This window comes from Propithecus coquereli, unplaced genomic scaffold, assembly GCF_000956105.1.
Source record: "Propithecus coquereli isolate 6110/MARCELLA unplaced genomic scaffold, Pcoq_1.0 Scaffold7, whole genome shotgun sequence".
NCBI lineage: Eukaryota > Metazoa > Chordata > Mammalia > Primates > Indriidae > Propithecus > Propithecus coquereli.
This window is the reverse complement of record NW_012153062.1, coordinates 12,809,238-12,825,718: the sequence shown is the minus strand read 5'-3', so window position 1 is coordinate 12,825,718 and position 16,481 is coordinate 12,809,238. Positions and strand designations below refer to the sequence as shown.

Here is a 16,481-nt window from a genome sequence, read left to right as displayed (position 1 = left end):
TTTTTAAAGGTAGTCACAAACTACTTTATTTCCTTTCTGATCACTGACACCCCTCCATGGATCATCACCCTTTCCACCTCCTTAAAAGTTTTAAAACTAAGTTTGAATTTCTCCAAATTTAACAATCTTAATAGCAGTCCCTAGTCCGTAGTATTTTTCCACTAAAATAAAATCACTGAATGAGATGATCACCAAGAACGCGCCAGCTCTAAAATTCCACAATGTTTGATATTTACCTGACCCCAGGTAGCACTTAACCTATACTCTTGTATAGTTGTATTTATTTCTCAATCTAGATTTCTGGGTTAAAAGTACAACTAATTTATTCCAAAATTACAAAGGTGAACCTCTTTCTAAAAAAAAATAAACCTTAATATAAATCCGTTCATTATTATGTGATAGCTAAATGTTTTTAAAGTATGCCATCCTAGCATATTGGAATTATGTGCCTGAATAAACTATAGATATTTTAGACTCATACTTAACAAATTCTTTTAAAAGACACAAAATTAAAAGTACTATATAAGAGAGTAGAAACAGAATAGATTAAGTGAAAAAATTGACTTTCAAAATCCAAATGAAAAGGAAGAAATCAAATTATTAATGAAGACAGAATAAAAGGAGAAAAAAGATACATAAATGAAACATAGAAAACAAAACTAAGTACAGGTTCAAACAGTTTTCTTTTTTTTAATTTTAAAAAGGTAGTATTTAAAATTCTCCAAATATTCCTCCCATGTGACAATTTTTGCAACTCACAATTTTCAAGTCACATAGAAAAAGATTTTGTCAAAGTTAATTTTTTATTTCTCAATTACAGTTTTCATATTTTAAAAAATCACAGTAATTGAATTAGTGGTTTGCTGTACTTTGTTTTGGCACTTTTATATATCCACGTAAATGAGGACTACACATGCTTGACATGGAACATAGATCATGAATTGTGTAGTACAGAGATATGCCTCAATCCAGAAACCTCAACAGTTCAGAAGCACACTGGTCAATTATCCTAACCTAACTATGATATGAAAACTATGTATATAGTGAAATAAAATGACCAATTATACATTTTAAAACCTGTTTTAAAGAGGGGCTCAGAGGGTTCTGATTTGTTCTAGATGTTATTTCTTTAGTCTTTTATGATTCTCAATGGTAAGTTCAATTACTTTTAAATCTAGAAGGCTTGGGTTCCAGTCTTATTGCAGACCATTATGAGCTATGACTCTTCAAGGAGACTCAGTTTTCTTCATCAGTATAATGGTAGGACAGATACCTATTAATGGGCTAGTTTGTAAAGATTAACTATAATAGATGAAAATGTTTCTAAAGTGTAACTTGCTAAGCTAGTATCAGTAATAAGATTTTATACTTGAAAAGTAATTTGGTACCCCTAGCAGGGAAAGGACATATTTACCAGGAATTATGTTTATGATCTATGATGAGACTAGTTAATAGAAAAAGCATGAACTGAACTTTGTTGACAAACAGAACTTAGTCCAAATCCTGGCCCCGTAAACTGTAACTTGGTTTCTTTGGCTAAGTCAATTTCTCAGAGCCTAAGATTCCTATCTTCTAAGTAGAGATATTAGAATCAATGCATGTGAAATGTAAACACAGTGCCTGGCATTTATTCATTAATTGATTCCTCAAATATTTATTTAGTGTCAACCATGTCCAGGTAGTCTGCTAGATAACAGAAGTTCATAGAAATAAATCCCATACTTTATCAGGGGTGCCAGACAAACTACCACATTTCACTGGTACAAGCATCATGATAGAAATCTAAAGCTAAGTAGATACACAATAAACATTCTTTCTTGTTCTGTACCCACTTCCAAATGTTCTTGTAAGCTGTCCAGTGCCTTTAATATCTAGGCATTTCATTTCCTAACCTTAGTTACCCCCTTCTCCTTAACTGGTTCTTATTCTTTTTTCCCCCCAATTTATTGAGATATAACTAATAAATAGGAATTGTATATACTTAGGTATACAACTTGATATTTTGATATATATATATACATCCTGCAATGATCATCACAATCAAGCTAATTAACATATCCACCCTGTCAAATATAATAGTTAGCATTTTCTATTTTTTTTTCTTGTGGTAAGAACATTTAAGGTGTGCCCTCTCAGCAAATTTCAAGTATACAATGCATTATTACTAATTATTTAATTAGTTCTTAAAATCCCTCCTCCTCCATACACCTTCTCTTAACTAGAGAATTTTAATTAGTCTTACTCTTGTTAACAAAACATACATTTCCTTTGGAGCTAAAGTGAATGCAAGAGTCTTATCTTAAATTTTCAGTCTTTGTTAGCATGTATTACTTAGCAAAATATGATTAAGAGTTGGCAGGAATGTAATCCAGTCTTTCTTGTCTTCTAGGTGAGGATATTGAAGCCCTTACAAATTAAGTATCTTACTCAGGGTCACTCAAGGAAATGCACAGTTGGTACTATAAAGCAGATCTTGTGAGTTCTTTCACTCAACTGTTTGCTTGTTCATTCATTCCTCACTCAACACATATTTATTCAGAGTCTACCATGACATAGTTCTACGAAGACATAGTTCTTGGCACTGGGAATACAATGGTGTACTATAGGCTATACACTAGAGGTGAAAAGACAAAGGCTTTCTAGCAAGAAATGTATGTTTTGTTAGCAAGAGTAAGGTATGTGTAATGTAGAGGCAGCAATAAGCTAGGTCTCTAACACTGAGTAGAGAGTAGATATGGTGATACACAGAATTCAGACAGTTTTGGCACTTATAATAAATTACGGCAAAAGGTCTGGTTAGAGAGGAGGTTAAAACTATTAGGCTTTAACTAAAATGAATATCTGAACCTCTTAGACATTTCAATTACTTGTCATTATCCCTTCTGAAGAGAATTTAAGTTGGCTACGAAATATTCTATAACATAATCAGGATGGATAACTTTAGTAGATTAACATTAAGTTGAGAGTTAAAATATTTCCCAAGTTTTTAGAGAAAATTCTCATTTTATCTTCCACATAATTTCCTTAACCAATAATCAAAATAGAATACATTTAAAACGAGATCATCACTATGGAAATTGTAGGCTTGTAACCTGTTAAGAATATGACTGTCATATCGTTTTGGATCTACTCTTCAGTACAGCCTCTCAAGCTAAAGTTCTCAAGTTCAAAGCTACTGAGACTTTAATAGTTGAGTCTGCATCTGTCCTGTTAACACTCACCCAGCTGTGCCAATTAGCTGAGCTTCAGCTTCCTTACAATTCTCATCATAAAACCTCTTTAAGAAGAGTACCATACATGAAGCCCATTCCATCACTGGAAGAGTGTCATCTCTGAGAAGATAAAAATGTTTAATACCCTGTTTTACGTATTTCCTTTGTGTGTGTGGACATTCTTCAGGTTTATTCTAACATTTTCTAATCCTTAAACAGTATCTTGCTTCCTTTGTTCTAGTATTTAGATCCAAAATGTGGTAAAGGTTAACACCATTCTGAACATACTTATCCTGACCATGACTACTTTGAAAAATAATCAACAATTCCAATAAGGTATAACAAAGAACTGTGGTTGGGTTTCACATAATCCAAGAACATGCATTATGGAGCATGTGCTATACTGCAAAGAACATACTAAGGCTTTGGAGGCAGGCTTGCCTAGGTTTGGATTGAGGTTTCACCATTTAGTGGTTACACAGCTGTATGCAGGGCTCTCCATGCAATTATATTTATAATGTCTAATATATGTACAATATACCATAATTATAATATTCATGGAAGTGCTTAATAGAGTACCTTCATAGTAATAAGGCACTCAATAAAAGGTTGTCATTAATACTTATTATATTCCATAAAGACAATTATTAGCTGCCAGATTTAACCCTGATTTTAACTCACCTTTGGCAGTAAACATTTTTTTTGCTTTTTGCTTATACATAACCTAAAATAATTTGGAAAACAATGGTATTTTTGTACATTTTTAAACAGATGTCTAAAATTTAATTTAAAATCTTTACTCACAAGTTTAAATAGATGCAAAGAACATAATTTATGGTGTATTATAAATATTGATAATTTAAAATGAAATATACATCACTTGTAAATAAATTCACTAGAATCTAAATATTATGGCAATTTGATACAAATATCATCCATTTAAAAAAATAGAAGAACGAGTTCTTTTTTAACAGTTAGAAATCTTACTTGGTCTCCTTTTCTCCCTGAACTTATATTTCCCATTCCAACTCTCCCACAGAATTTTACCCTAAATAACATGTTCATGCTTGAAAATCTTTTACTGATTACCCTATCATACTTCTCTGCAACAAAAATATATATGTAAATTAAAATTTTAATTTTATTATCTATGACTTTTATGTTTTAAATATAAAAATTTCTGGATTGAATAATTTTACTATTATTAGTATAAAATTCATCAAAACAACACAAATATATTACAAACATTTAAAGTAAAATTGTATTGAAAATTCATCTTTTAACATGATGGATGAGCACTGATGATGGTACTTTCTACTAGAGGCAAGACTGTTTACTATTGATTCTTAAATTAAGTGGTTTTCTCCCACTTATCAACTTAGTACCCATTAATAGAATCAAATTTCAAAAAGAATACAAGAAGTTGTTTAAATAATCCCATCTAGAGAGCAAACTCTTGTTCTTCACTAACCCTTCCTTCATTACCATTATTTTCAAGAGATATACCTAAAAGGCAGAAGTGGTTTCTGGCTATTTACATAAGAAAAGACATCTGAAAGTAATTAATACTGTTCTTAGAAATTTTGGAATTCCCTCAGTGTTCTCTAATATATGTTTAATTCTGTACTATTATCAAAATAATCTTAACTTTCAAGATCGTCAGTTTTCTAGTGATAGGAGATTATTTTTAAAGTCCTACCTTTTAACATATTATTATAAATTTCCTGCTTAGAATATCTTCAAAGTATATTTTTAAATTATTCTCTACAGGCCTAAAACAAGATCATCTAGTTTTCCAATTCTAGTTCAATTAGGCAAAGGGTACAGGCTAAGAAATGTGATTTTAAAAAATCCATTCTAGTATCAGTTGATGTATTTCTTTACACAGCTTCAACAACTCAAATGGATAAATGTCTACCAAAAACTTACGTTGAAAACTTGTTAGACACTATATGGGAACCAAAAATGTCCTCAAGGAGTTTGCCACCCTGGCCAGTGTTTCTCAAAATGTGGTCTCAGAAATAAATTATAACAGCCTCCCCCTAGCTTTGGAGGCCGACAATATAAAAAATGCAGGCCACTCGTAGTTTCTGGATCCTATTACAGATTTACAAAACCAGAACTTCTGAGGGTGGGCTGGAAATCTACATTTCTCAACAAATGTCCTAGATGATCACGATGGACACTGAAATCTGAGAAAAGAAGAAATACAGGTTACATGTTCAGCTGGGATGATGTTTACAGTAAGGGAGAATAATTGGCCAGTAGAGGCATGCGCTGGGTGAAAAGCAAGGACCATGCAGTGAGGCAAGAGCGAGCTCGTGTCTTGACAGGGCTGAGAGTCTAGGCATCAGAGTCTGAGCAAGAAACACGAGCTGGGAGGTCAGCTCTGTTCTAAGGGAGAAGGGGGTCATTGCTGGTGAGTGGGTGTTAGTGAGACTTTACCTAGGCAAAATCAATTTCTCTAATAGGACATAGGAAAAAGTATCTTACCTCTTAACTTCACTCAAAACGATTTTAAAATATTTCATATTAAAGATCCATAAAGATCCAAAAAAAGTAAAGTAACCTTAATTTTTTTATTTAAAAACATGCTGTCAGCATGGAAATAAAATCATCCAAGAGAAATAGCTCATTCTTTTGTTGGTTGCTTTTCAAACAAAATGTGTTCCAAAATTATTAACTAAAACAAGCATAGTAGGAAACGACTAATAGAGTCTGTGCAAGTACAGCAAAGTAGTACGTTTCGGAAGAGTAATAATTTTCTGTGATACTCATGAAATCAAAGCCTAGCTAATGCTTTAACTTTGGCTTTGCCTTAAATCTAAACTCTTGGTTTATATGCCAATTTATGGAAGCAGAGAGAAGGCAATCGGTTTGTCCTTCCATCAAAAAATGGTAAGTCTGAAGTGTCCATGTAAAGATGCCCATGCCCTCCACTGGGTACCTTTTATGCCTTATATTTTAAATACATACTTACTGTGGTATTTACCACATACCCATCTCCCTACCTAGACTGTGAGCTCTCTGAGGGCTAGTCTTTTCCATGTCTATATATTCCTAGGGCTTAGCACTGTGCTGGCACATGAAAAGGGCTCAATGAATATTAACTGAATAAATGAAAAATACGGATTTGATCAATCTTACTGATATTTTAGGTCAAGTTCATGTATCAAAAAGCCTAACCTGTGAGAAGGTGCTATTTTTTCTGAAGTAACTTTTAATTTTATATTGGGCCCTTGTTACAATCTCTTTCTCTGTCTCTATCTCATTTTTGCATATTGAGAGTTGAAGTCTCCAATTGGTTAAATGATATAAAGTCACAAATGACCAATAAAAAAATTCTTTCGAGCAGGGATCAGCAAACTATGGCCAGCAGGCCAAATCCAGCCCAATGTCTGTTTTTGTAAATAAAGTTTTACTGTAACACATTCCAGTCATGCTCATTCATTTACATGGTCTATAGCTGCTTATGCACTACAATGACAGAATTGACTGATTGTGAACATATGGCTCACAAGGCCAAAAATATTTACTATCCAGCCATTTACAGAAAAAGTCAGAAAGATCATCCTACATCTGCTTAAATCACCAAAACCACAATAGTTTACAAACATCAAAGCAGCAAAGTAAATGTAAAGAATGGAAAATGTATCGGAACTTCTTTATGGTAAATAATTCCATTAGTTAGTAAAAGTAAAATCTAGACTAAAAATTAAACATATTTGAAAAATTACACTTGAATGGACAGAGTGAAAGCTTGCAGTTTTATAAATTCTTCAGTCAATAATAACCTAAATAGCAGCAATACAAAAGCTGACCTCTGACAATGTCTGGCATTAGCAAAGTAGGCTTTTCTGGTTCAAAATCACTCATTCACTTTCTGAGAACAGAAAGTTGGTAAGAAAATAAAGTGGCAAGAGTAGCTTTACTAACACAAGTATCTAAAATGAATGATTTTCTCCACTAGGAATATAAGCTCCACAGGGGCAGGAAGGCTTTTCTTTACTCCTATAGCCCCAATGTCTAGAGTAGTACCTGGATCTTAGTGGGCAGCCACCAGGTGTTTGCTGAATGAATTCGTTTGAAAAGCTATATAAGCTTTTATAAGAGACAAATTCAAACGCTATGTATTCTGGAAAGAAAACTCCCAAATAGATCAGCAGCAAATTCCTCATAGTTAGACATGGATTCTATGGTTACGATTTAAAGTAAATGTCACGTATGGCACAGCTAAAACCTGGGAAGAATTTAAGCTTGCTCTAGCTGATCAGGTATATCATGAGACAATTGCCACAAACCTCCAAGAATGGAAAACGAAACCAGTGGAAACTGGCAACATCAAGTATCTGGTAAGACTCTACTCTGAAGTTACGGGAATTCTGTAAACTGTAGGATACATTTAAAATCAAATAGCCACAAGGAAACTACACGTTTCTGTCTCCTAAGCACTTTTCAGCAAATAATAAAATCTTCCTATTTAGAATGCTTATCTTAAATTAGACCCTAACTTTTCATAACCTGTAATAATCTTCTTTAGATGTTCCCTGAATGTATTTTACTTTAATGATATAACTATAATTACATATACAATCAAATGTAAATGTTCACCTTACCCTAACCATGAATGTATTATATGGAGAATATTGATTTAAAATCTGATTAAAAAATAAATCATAATCTATGCCTAAATCTATCTCCACATTAGTTTCATTATTCATAATTAGAAAATACTTAAAAATTGGGAGGGTCTTTAGAAATTAGGATATCTACATCTTGAGGCTGACTTAATAATCAGAAATATAAGGACATACCCTACACCAATTTAGGCCCACTTTCAGAATAAAAGTTATCTCGACTGGCATTTCTGATATTATAATTGCTGTTGAGTGCGAGTAAAGGACTGTAAAGGAAAATGAAGCGCGGAGAAGTTGAACGCTTAGAACTAGGTCATCTGAACTTCACTTCAGTGCACTTCTTCAACATTTTTTTGATTTATGTTTATCCCCTTTGGCTCTTTGTTGAAATAAGTCTTACCAATTTGACTGGTAGCTCCTGAGTTCTGATCTCTAGCTATCCTGATTCCTTTCTATGCAACTGGATGAAAGCTGTTTCCTCAATTGCTCCCCTTTGGGTCATGTCATCTTATACGCATTTCTGCCACTCTTCTAGAAAACCCTGATATGGTAGGAAAAGCTGAGATTTCCATTCACTTTGACTCTTCATGGACTTATAGTACACATTTCTAAGTTAAAAATAAAAAAATGCTATCTGGGCCCAAGTAGTCTGTCCTATATTATAAAGTTTAAAATAATTAGTATCCCACGTTTACCTTTTCTCACAAATAATTCTGATTTTTTGAACTTTGGAAGAAGAGGATATTTTGCCAAGGGTCAAGTTTGACAGGATTAGTGAGCTGGCTCATTGACCCTCAGAGGAGTTCTCTTAGCAGGCTTATGAGACTGAAGCCGTAGCATACTCATCAAGTGTGTAACATGGTACCGAACATGAGTTACATTTAAATAAACTAAATAGATAATATATGGTGCACATGAAGAAAGGAACTGAATTTGAAGAAGAAACACAAATAATAAAAGAAGGGAGAATTATTTAATGACTGAGCAGAGGTAAATTCCAAAGGAATGATGAAAATTGTTTTGCTTAAACATGAATTATACGGAATTCACTTTAGGATTTTACTAAACAAAACTGAAAAAAATGTTACTTTTTATATCGGCACTTGTTATTAATTATGTAAGTGTTTGATTACCAATTTCAGAACTATTGACTTTGGTTAACATGGACGTAATAACTCTGGATAACTATCTTTGCAGAAACCACAGAACTTTCTATCCTTTCCAAATTTTTCAGGGGAAGATGGGGACTTAAATCATGAACTGCATGTAAATATACTGAATTGAGAAGCCTAGGAAAAGGACTATGTAATAGAAAACTTGAATTTTCCTTATCAACCATGATCAGCAACATAAAGTTTTTTTTATAAAGTATTTGAGATATGTTGGTAAGAAAGTGGTCAAGATTTGGTGTTTAAGATCCCTTCTTACCTATAAAAGTCTTGTAATTTTATATGTAGATCTTTTTTAAGAATCCATTTATCAGCAGTGGTAGGGGAAATAATAGTAATAAATAGTAATGGTAGTACTAATAATAGTAATAAAAGCATGCATATACTATGTGCTAAATGAATTATATTAATCTTTCATGACAGTCTTAGATATTATTATTACCTCCATTTTACAGATGAGGAAACTGAGGCAAACGAGGCTATGTAATTTACTCAAGTTAACATAATTAGAGGCAGGCAGAGCTGGGATTCAAATCCAGTTTTACTTCCACAACTTAGACTCTTAAACTTCTAAGGAACACAAGCAAATCAAATCATAAAAGAGATCAACCAAATCTAGTTTGAATTGGATCTAGTATTAACAGTTTTGTTAATCAAACAATGGAAAACAGGAAAAAAGTATCACAGGTCTCTAAAGAACAGTGTTTTGCAATTTAGTATGCTGACACACAATTGGCACAAAAAGTCCATTTTGTGGGGGACTCTCAGAGATCATCTAGAGTAGTCTAATTCATCATTCTATTAATGAAGGAACAAAGCCCAGAGATGTTAAGAACTTTCTTAAGTCATATGGTTTGTGAGAATCTGAATCTCTTCCCATTTATATGCAGTACTCTTTCCACTACAATATATACAACGGTAGGTTGGTCATATGAATTTTTATATTTCTAAAGGTACACACTGGAACACTGGAGCTATGTTGCATAAAATATTTCTTGAAGTTAGTTAAGATGGGATTAAGAAATCTTTTAGGCCGGGCGCGGTGGCTCACGCCTGTAATCCTAGCTCTCTGGGAGGCCAAGGCGGGAGGATTGTTTGGGCTCAGGAGTTCGAGGCCAGCCTGAGCAAGAGCGAGATCCCATCTCTACTAAAATTAGAAAGAAATTAATTGGACAACCATAAATACATAGAAAAAATTAGCTGGCATGGTGGCGCATGCCTGTAGTCCCAGCTACTCGGGAGGCTGAGGCAGGAGGATCGCTTGAGCCCAGGAGTTTGAGGTTGCTGTGAGCTAGGATGACACCACGGCACTCTAGCCCGGGCAACACAGTGAGACTCTGTCAAAAAAAAAAAAAAAAAAAAAGAAAGAAATCTTTTAGTGGCACATGGTAAAAATACACATACATCAGAGGTACTGAAGCCATCTTCCCTCTCTCTTTATTGCAATATTTGCTTTATTGTAGTGTGGAACCAAACCCCTGCAATAAAGCAAATATTGCAATTTAAAAAGTCACACAAATTTTTGGAATTGCCAGTGCACATCTAAGTGTTTAGACTATCCTATAAAGTGTGTAATAACATTATGTCTAAAAAAATGTACATACCTTAATTAAAAAACATTTTATTGCTAAAAATGCTAACAATCATCTGAGTCTTCAGCAAGTCATAATCTTTTTTGCTGGTAGAGGCCTTGCCTTGATGTTGATGGCTGCTGACTGATCAGGGTGGTGCTTGCTAAGGATGGGGCAGCTGTTGCAATTTCTCAAAATAAGACATCAGTGAAGTTTACTGTATTTATTGATTCACGAAATACTTCACTGCAGCATGTGATGCTATTTGATAGCATTTTATTTAAAAGCTGGAGTCAATCCTCTCAAACCCTGCTGCTGCATTATCAACTAAGTTGATAAATGAATGGCACTTAAGTACATTTTGTGTCGTCCTCTGAACAATAATCACAGCATCTTCACCAGTGGATTCCAGTTCAAGACAACACTTTGTTTGCTCATTCATAAGCAGCAGTATCTGTTAATGTTTTAACATGAGATTGCAGCAATTCAGTCACATCTGCATGTTCCACTTCTAATTTCAGTTCTCTTGCTATTTCTACCCCTCTGCAGTGACTTCCTCCACTGAAGTCTCGAACCCCTCAAAGTCATCCATAAAAATTGTAATCAACTTCTTTCAAACTCCTGTTTAAGTTGATGATTTGACCCTCCTCCCATGAATCGCCAATGTTCTTAATGGCATCTAGAATAGTAAATCCTTTCCAGAAGATTTTCAATTTACTTTGCCCAGATCCATCAGTGGAATCACTATAGCAGCTCTAGCCTTCTGAAATATATTTCTCAAATAATAAGACTTGAAAGTTGAAATTACTCCTTGATTTATGAGCTATAGAATGAATGTTGTGTTAGCAGGCATGAAACCAACATTAATCTCCTTGCATATCACCATCAGAACTCTGGTGACTAGGAGCATTGCCATGAGCAGTAATATTTTGAAAGAAATCTTTTTTTCTGAGTGAGCAGTAGGTCTCAACAGTGGGCTGAAAATATGCTGTAAACAGATGTGCTGTTATCCAGGCTTTGTTGTTCAATTTATAGAGCACAGGCAGAGTATATTCATAATTAGCGTAGGGTCCTAGGATTTTTGTAATGGTAAATGAGTATTGGCTTTAACTTACAGTTATCAACTAACTGCATTAGCCCCTAATTAGAAAGTTAGCCTGTCCTTTGAAGCTTTGATACTATGCACTGACTTCTCCTCTCTAGCTATGTAAGTCCTTCTTTCAATATAAAGCTGTTTCCTCTACATTGAAAATCTATTGTTTAGTGCAGCCACCTTCATCAATATCTTAGCTAGATCTTCCTGATAACTTGCTGCAGCTTCTACATCAGCATTTGCTGCTTCACCTTCTACTTTTAGCTTATGGAGATGGCTTCTGTCTTTAAACCTCATGAACCAACATCTGCTAGCTTCAAACTTTTCTTCTGCAGCTTCCTCACCTCTCTCAGCCTTCACAGAATTGAAGAGAGTTAGGGCCATACTCTGGATTGGGCTTTGGCTTAAGGGAATGTTGTGGCTGGTTTGATCTTCCATACAGACCACTAAAACTTTCTCCTTATCAGCAATAAGTGCTACTCACTGGAGCAGCAATTTTAACTTTCTTGGAGAACTTTTCCTTTGCAATGACAATGTGGCTACCTGTTTGGCACAAGAGGTCAAAATCTCAGCTTTTCACATGCCTTCCTCACTAAGCTTAATAATTTTTAGCTTTGATTTAAAGTGAGAGGCGTGTGAGTCTTCTTTTCACTTGAACACTTACAGGTCACTGGACTGCTACCGACAGGCCTAATTTCAATACTATTGTATCTCAGGGAATAGGGAAGCCCAAGGAAGGGGAGAGAAACAGGGGAATTACCGGTCAGTGGGGCAGTCAGAATACATGTAACATTTATCAATTAAAATCACCATCGTATATGGGCACAGTTTGTGGTAGACCAAAACAATTATAATAATAATACCAAGTGTTACTACTGTATCACAGATCACCATAACAAATATAATACTAACAAAAAAGTTTGAAATATTGTGAGAATTACCAAAATGTGACACGGAGACATGAGATAAGCACATGTTGTTGGAAAAATGGTGCTGATAGATTTGCTTGGGGTAAGGTTGCCAAAAATTATCAATTTGCAAAGAATGCAATATCTGCAAAGTGCAATAAAGTAAAGCACAATAAAACAATATATGCCTGTATTTTAAAATATTCTAACCAGGTAATTTTTAAACTAAATTTATTCTATAATGTGATTATTTTTGAATTTTGACTTGAAAGTTATTTTTAAAAGTGTTAACTACAAAAAATAATGGTGAACTAGCAGTTCTTATATTATCCTAGATACAGATTGAGCCTATCCTTCGAAGTGAGGTATCACAAGGATGGAAAAACATGTACCACGTGTACTCGCCATCAAACTGGTACTAACTGATCAACACTAAGGTGCTCACATGGTAGTAATACCCAACTGGGTGCCGGTCAGGTTGGGGGTGGGAGGCTGAGGAGGTGGGAGAGGGCAAACCCACAGCTAATGGAAACAGGGGCACACTGTACGGAGAAAGGACACACTTGTAGCCCTGGCTTGAACGAGGCAAACGCATTTCGTGTAACCAAAATGTTTGTATCCCCATAATATCCTGAATTAAAAAAAAGAAAAAAAAAAGCATAGGTAACAGTGATAGTCAGATAATTAATTTAACAACGTGCCACTTGAGTTAATCAAGCTACTTGCTTAAAATGCAGACTTAGAAAATATTTAAAGAAATGAGGAGGGGAGCAATTTTACCTTACTAAATTTTGTTGCATATATTCAACCTTCATTAAGACTTGGACCCCAGTCTGAGAGCGAATGTAGGCTTTTAACCTGAAATAAAAGCATCATATTGAAGGAAGCAAAATTGATTTTTAGTATATTTCAGATAGTCTTATGAAGACTAAGCATTTATGTATAGCTAATAATACTTAACGTTCATCTATCAAGCATACAAAAGGAGGTAAAGATGTTTTCTAACCAAGATCTGGGGGGAAAAAAATCACCTTTCTTCTCTGTTTAAATAACATCTTAAATTTAAAAATATGTGTTTTAGTAAATTAAATTAATCTGGCTATTTTATATATTTATTTTTAAAAAATGTATACAATTTAGTGACAGATATTTTGTCTTACTGCCAAGTATATGACTAATGATAACTATATTATCAATTATAAGGAAAGAAACTCAACTATCCTAATTGTCCTGCATATATTAAGACACTGCTTAATATATGATATGGGTCTGGTTCAGTCAGGGTACTACCTTTTATCAGAAGCAAAAGAATGAGATTTAATTAGAACTGGATCAGACATTTTAGAATCCACCCATTCTAAATGTTAAACACCAGGTTACTCTGGAACCAAACCAAACATTCATTCATATCCCAAGCAAGTACCATCTGGTGAAAATAAAGTCAACTGGGTTCCTGCCGAGGAGCACTAATAACTCACACTCTAATGATAGTTTCCTTTTTTGAGTAATGCCTACTATACACTAGGTCCTGTACTAGATACTTTATGTATGCTATTTCTTTTAAGCTTCGTAACAACTCTATCTAGGAGGTATTATCATTCTTAATTCGGCAATGGAAAAAATTAAGGCCTGGAAATTAAGTAACTTGCTCCTAATCACATAGCTAATAAAGGACAGAACCAGCTATTCTAATCCAGATATCCATGACTTAATCTTTCCAGTGCTATGTTAACCACTTTTGTTCATGTTGTATTTCTGGATAGGAGGCAGAGTGTACCTTACTTAGTTCTATGAAGAGTTGGCTGAAACAGGACTTGAAAACTCTTAATTTTCAGAGTTTTTGGTTCAACTTGAAAGGCAGTTTAGTTTAAGGGTTAAGAGTATAGACTTTGACTCCAAACTGCCTGGGTTTATCTCAGCTTCCCTGTTTACTAGCTATATGAAATTATTTAACTGCTTTAAGGCTCAGTTTCCCATCTGTAAAATGGGTATAATAACAGCAATCTACCTTATGGAGTTATTGTGAAGATTAAGTGAATTAATACTTGTATTATTATTGCTTTGAAGAGTGCCTGGAATACAGTAAACAGTGAATGTAAGCTACTATTGCTACTTATACTGACTGACCTTCAGTAAACACCAGGGAAATGGGACAGAAAGTAAATTGCACTGACACATAACATGTTAATAGTCATGGCTTTACTTAATAAATATACACATAACAAGTACTTAAACATTTATAAATATTTCAGAAAATTAGAAGATTTTGGAAACATACCTTTGACGGATTACAGGGTCAGCCTTTTCAGGATCAATGTAAGGTTTTAGGATTTCATTAATAGTTTTATCATCTGGTACTCTTTCCAATAAAGAAAAAACAACCAGCTATATTATTATTTATTATTTTCTACTAAAGGTGTTAAATTAGAATTCCTAAATGTTATGAACTTTTTGTTTAAATAACTGAACAAAGACCTTTTATTTTACTCTTGGCAAAATAAAACATCCTTTTAAGCAAAAATTACTTAGGAAAAAAGCTCAAAAAGACTTCTTGGACACACTTAACAAGGTCTTAAAAAACAACATTTTGAGAAGCTCCTTATAAATCAATTATAAAAACATGAAGCCTCTTTTAACACACACCTGTACTCAAACATGAAGAGAAAGAAGTCAGGATAAAATAGGTTTGAAACTTGTAGAAATAAAAATCAGATGATGCTAATTTCAGTCAATGTTGAAGTTTATTTATTCTAAATCCTAAAACCAGGTTAAAAATTGACATTAATTTTCCTGGAAACAAAACATTTTAAGTTTTCCAATTTTCCTTTATACACGCACACTGTTACAAACTTATACATAAAGCTGTATAAACAAAATTAAGGCACTTTTAAAATAGGAACTTTCCTAAACCATTTATACATATTTATATATACTATTGGCTACATATCCCTATCTACAAAGTAAGTCCTTTCCCTGTCATTAGTCTATTATGTGACTTCAAATAACGAAGTTCTTCACTAAAATCCATGTAATGGTTATAAAGAGAGGACATTCACGTATAATGTGGATATATGCTAACTATACTACTTAAACAGCAACTTTAAAATTATCCTAACCGAAGGAATTAAATAGTACACAATCATTAAAATTTTTAAATGACAGTTGAAAATGTTTATATATGAAAAAAGGACAAAATACTTAAGCAAATTAACTCCCATTATGAGTATACACATATAATTTCTAAAATAATGTATTTTCTGAGGGATATACTATAACATAAATAGTAGTAATCTTTGCACAGTAAAATTTTGGGTCATTTTTCATTTCTTATACAAACCACCCAGCTTAAGAAACAGGAAATTTTTAGCCCTCTTGATTCTCCTTTCCTCCTTCCCTTAATACCTGGCTCCCCTGCTAAGTAACCATCATCAGGATTTCTGTGTTACTCATTTCCCTTAGAGCTAGCTCCAGCACCTTTGTAGGTATTCATAAAAAGTATACTATTTAGTTTTCTGGTTTTTTTTCAAATTTACAAACAGAATCATATTCTATGCATTCTTCCTTAACTTGCTTTTCTCACTCAACAGTATTTCTAAGATTCATCCATGTTGATGTGCATAACTATAGTTCATTCATTTTCAGTGTTTAGCATTTCATTATATGAATATACCACAACTTAGTTATCTATTCTATTATTGACATACATTTCGTTAACAGTTTGTTTTAAATACAGAACCTTAAAGTAAATACAAATCAGTTCTTAATAGACAGTGGTGATTTAATACCTTTTTTCTATATATTCAGCTTGACTTTGAGGAAATCGGAGCTTCACATGCCAACAAAACTGTTGTTTTCTAAGAGAGAAAATAATCATGTGAGGATCAAGATAGA

The 16,481-nt window shown here is 33.7% G+C and overlaps 1 protein-coding gene across 1 annotated transcript in view; it reads right to left on the bottom strand.

Moving 5' to 3' along the window:
* The window catches only part of ZNHIT6 (zinc finger, HIT-type containing 6), a 49,161-nt gene that overhangs the window by 7,774 nt on the left and 24,906 nt on the right, over nucleotides 1-16,481 (bottom strand). The window contains exons 6-8 of the mRNA XM_012661065.1: nucleotides 16,376-16,444; nucleotides 14,869-14,949; nucleotides 13,371-13,448 (exon numbers count right to left, since the gene is read on the bottom strand). Coding sequence (XP_012516519.1) covers nucleotides 13,371-13,448; nucleotides 14,869-14,949; nucleotides 16,376-16,444 — 228 coding nt within the window. The remainder of the gene's footprint in view (nucleotides 1-13,370; nucleotides 13,449-14,868; nucleotides 14,950-16,375; nucleotides 16,445-16,481) is intronic.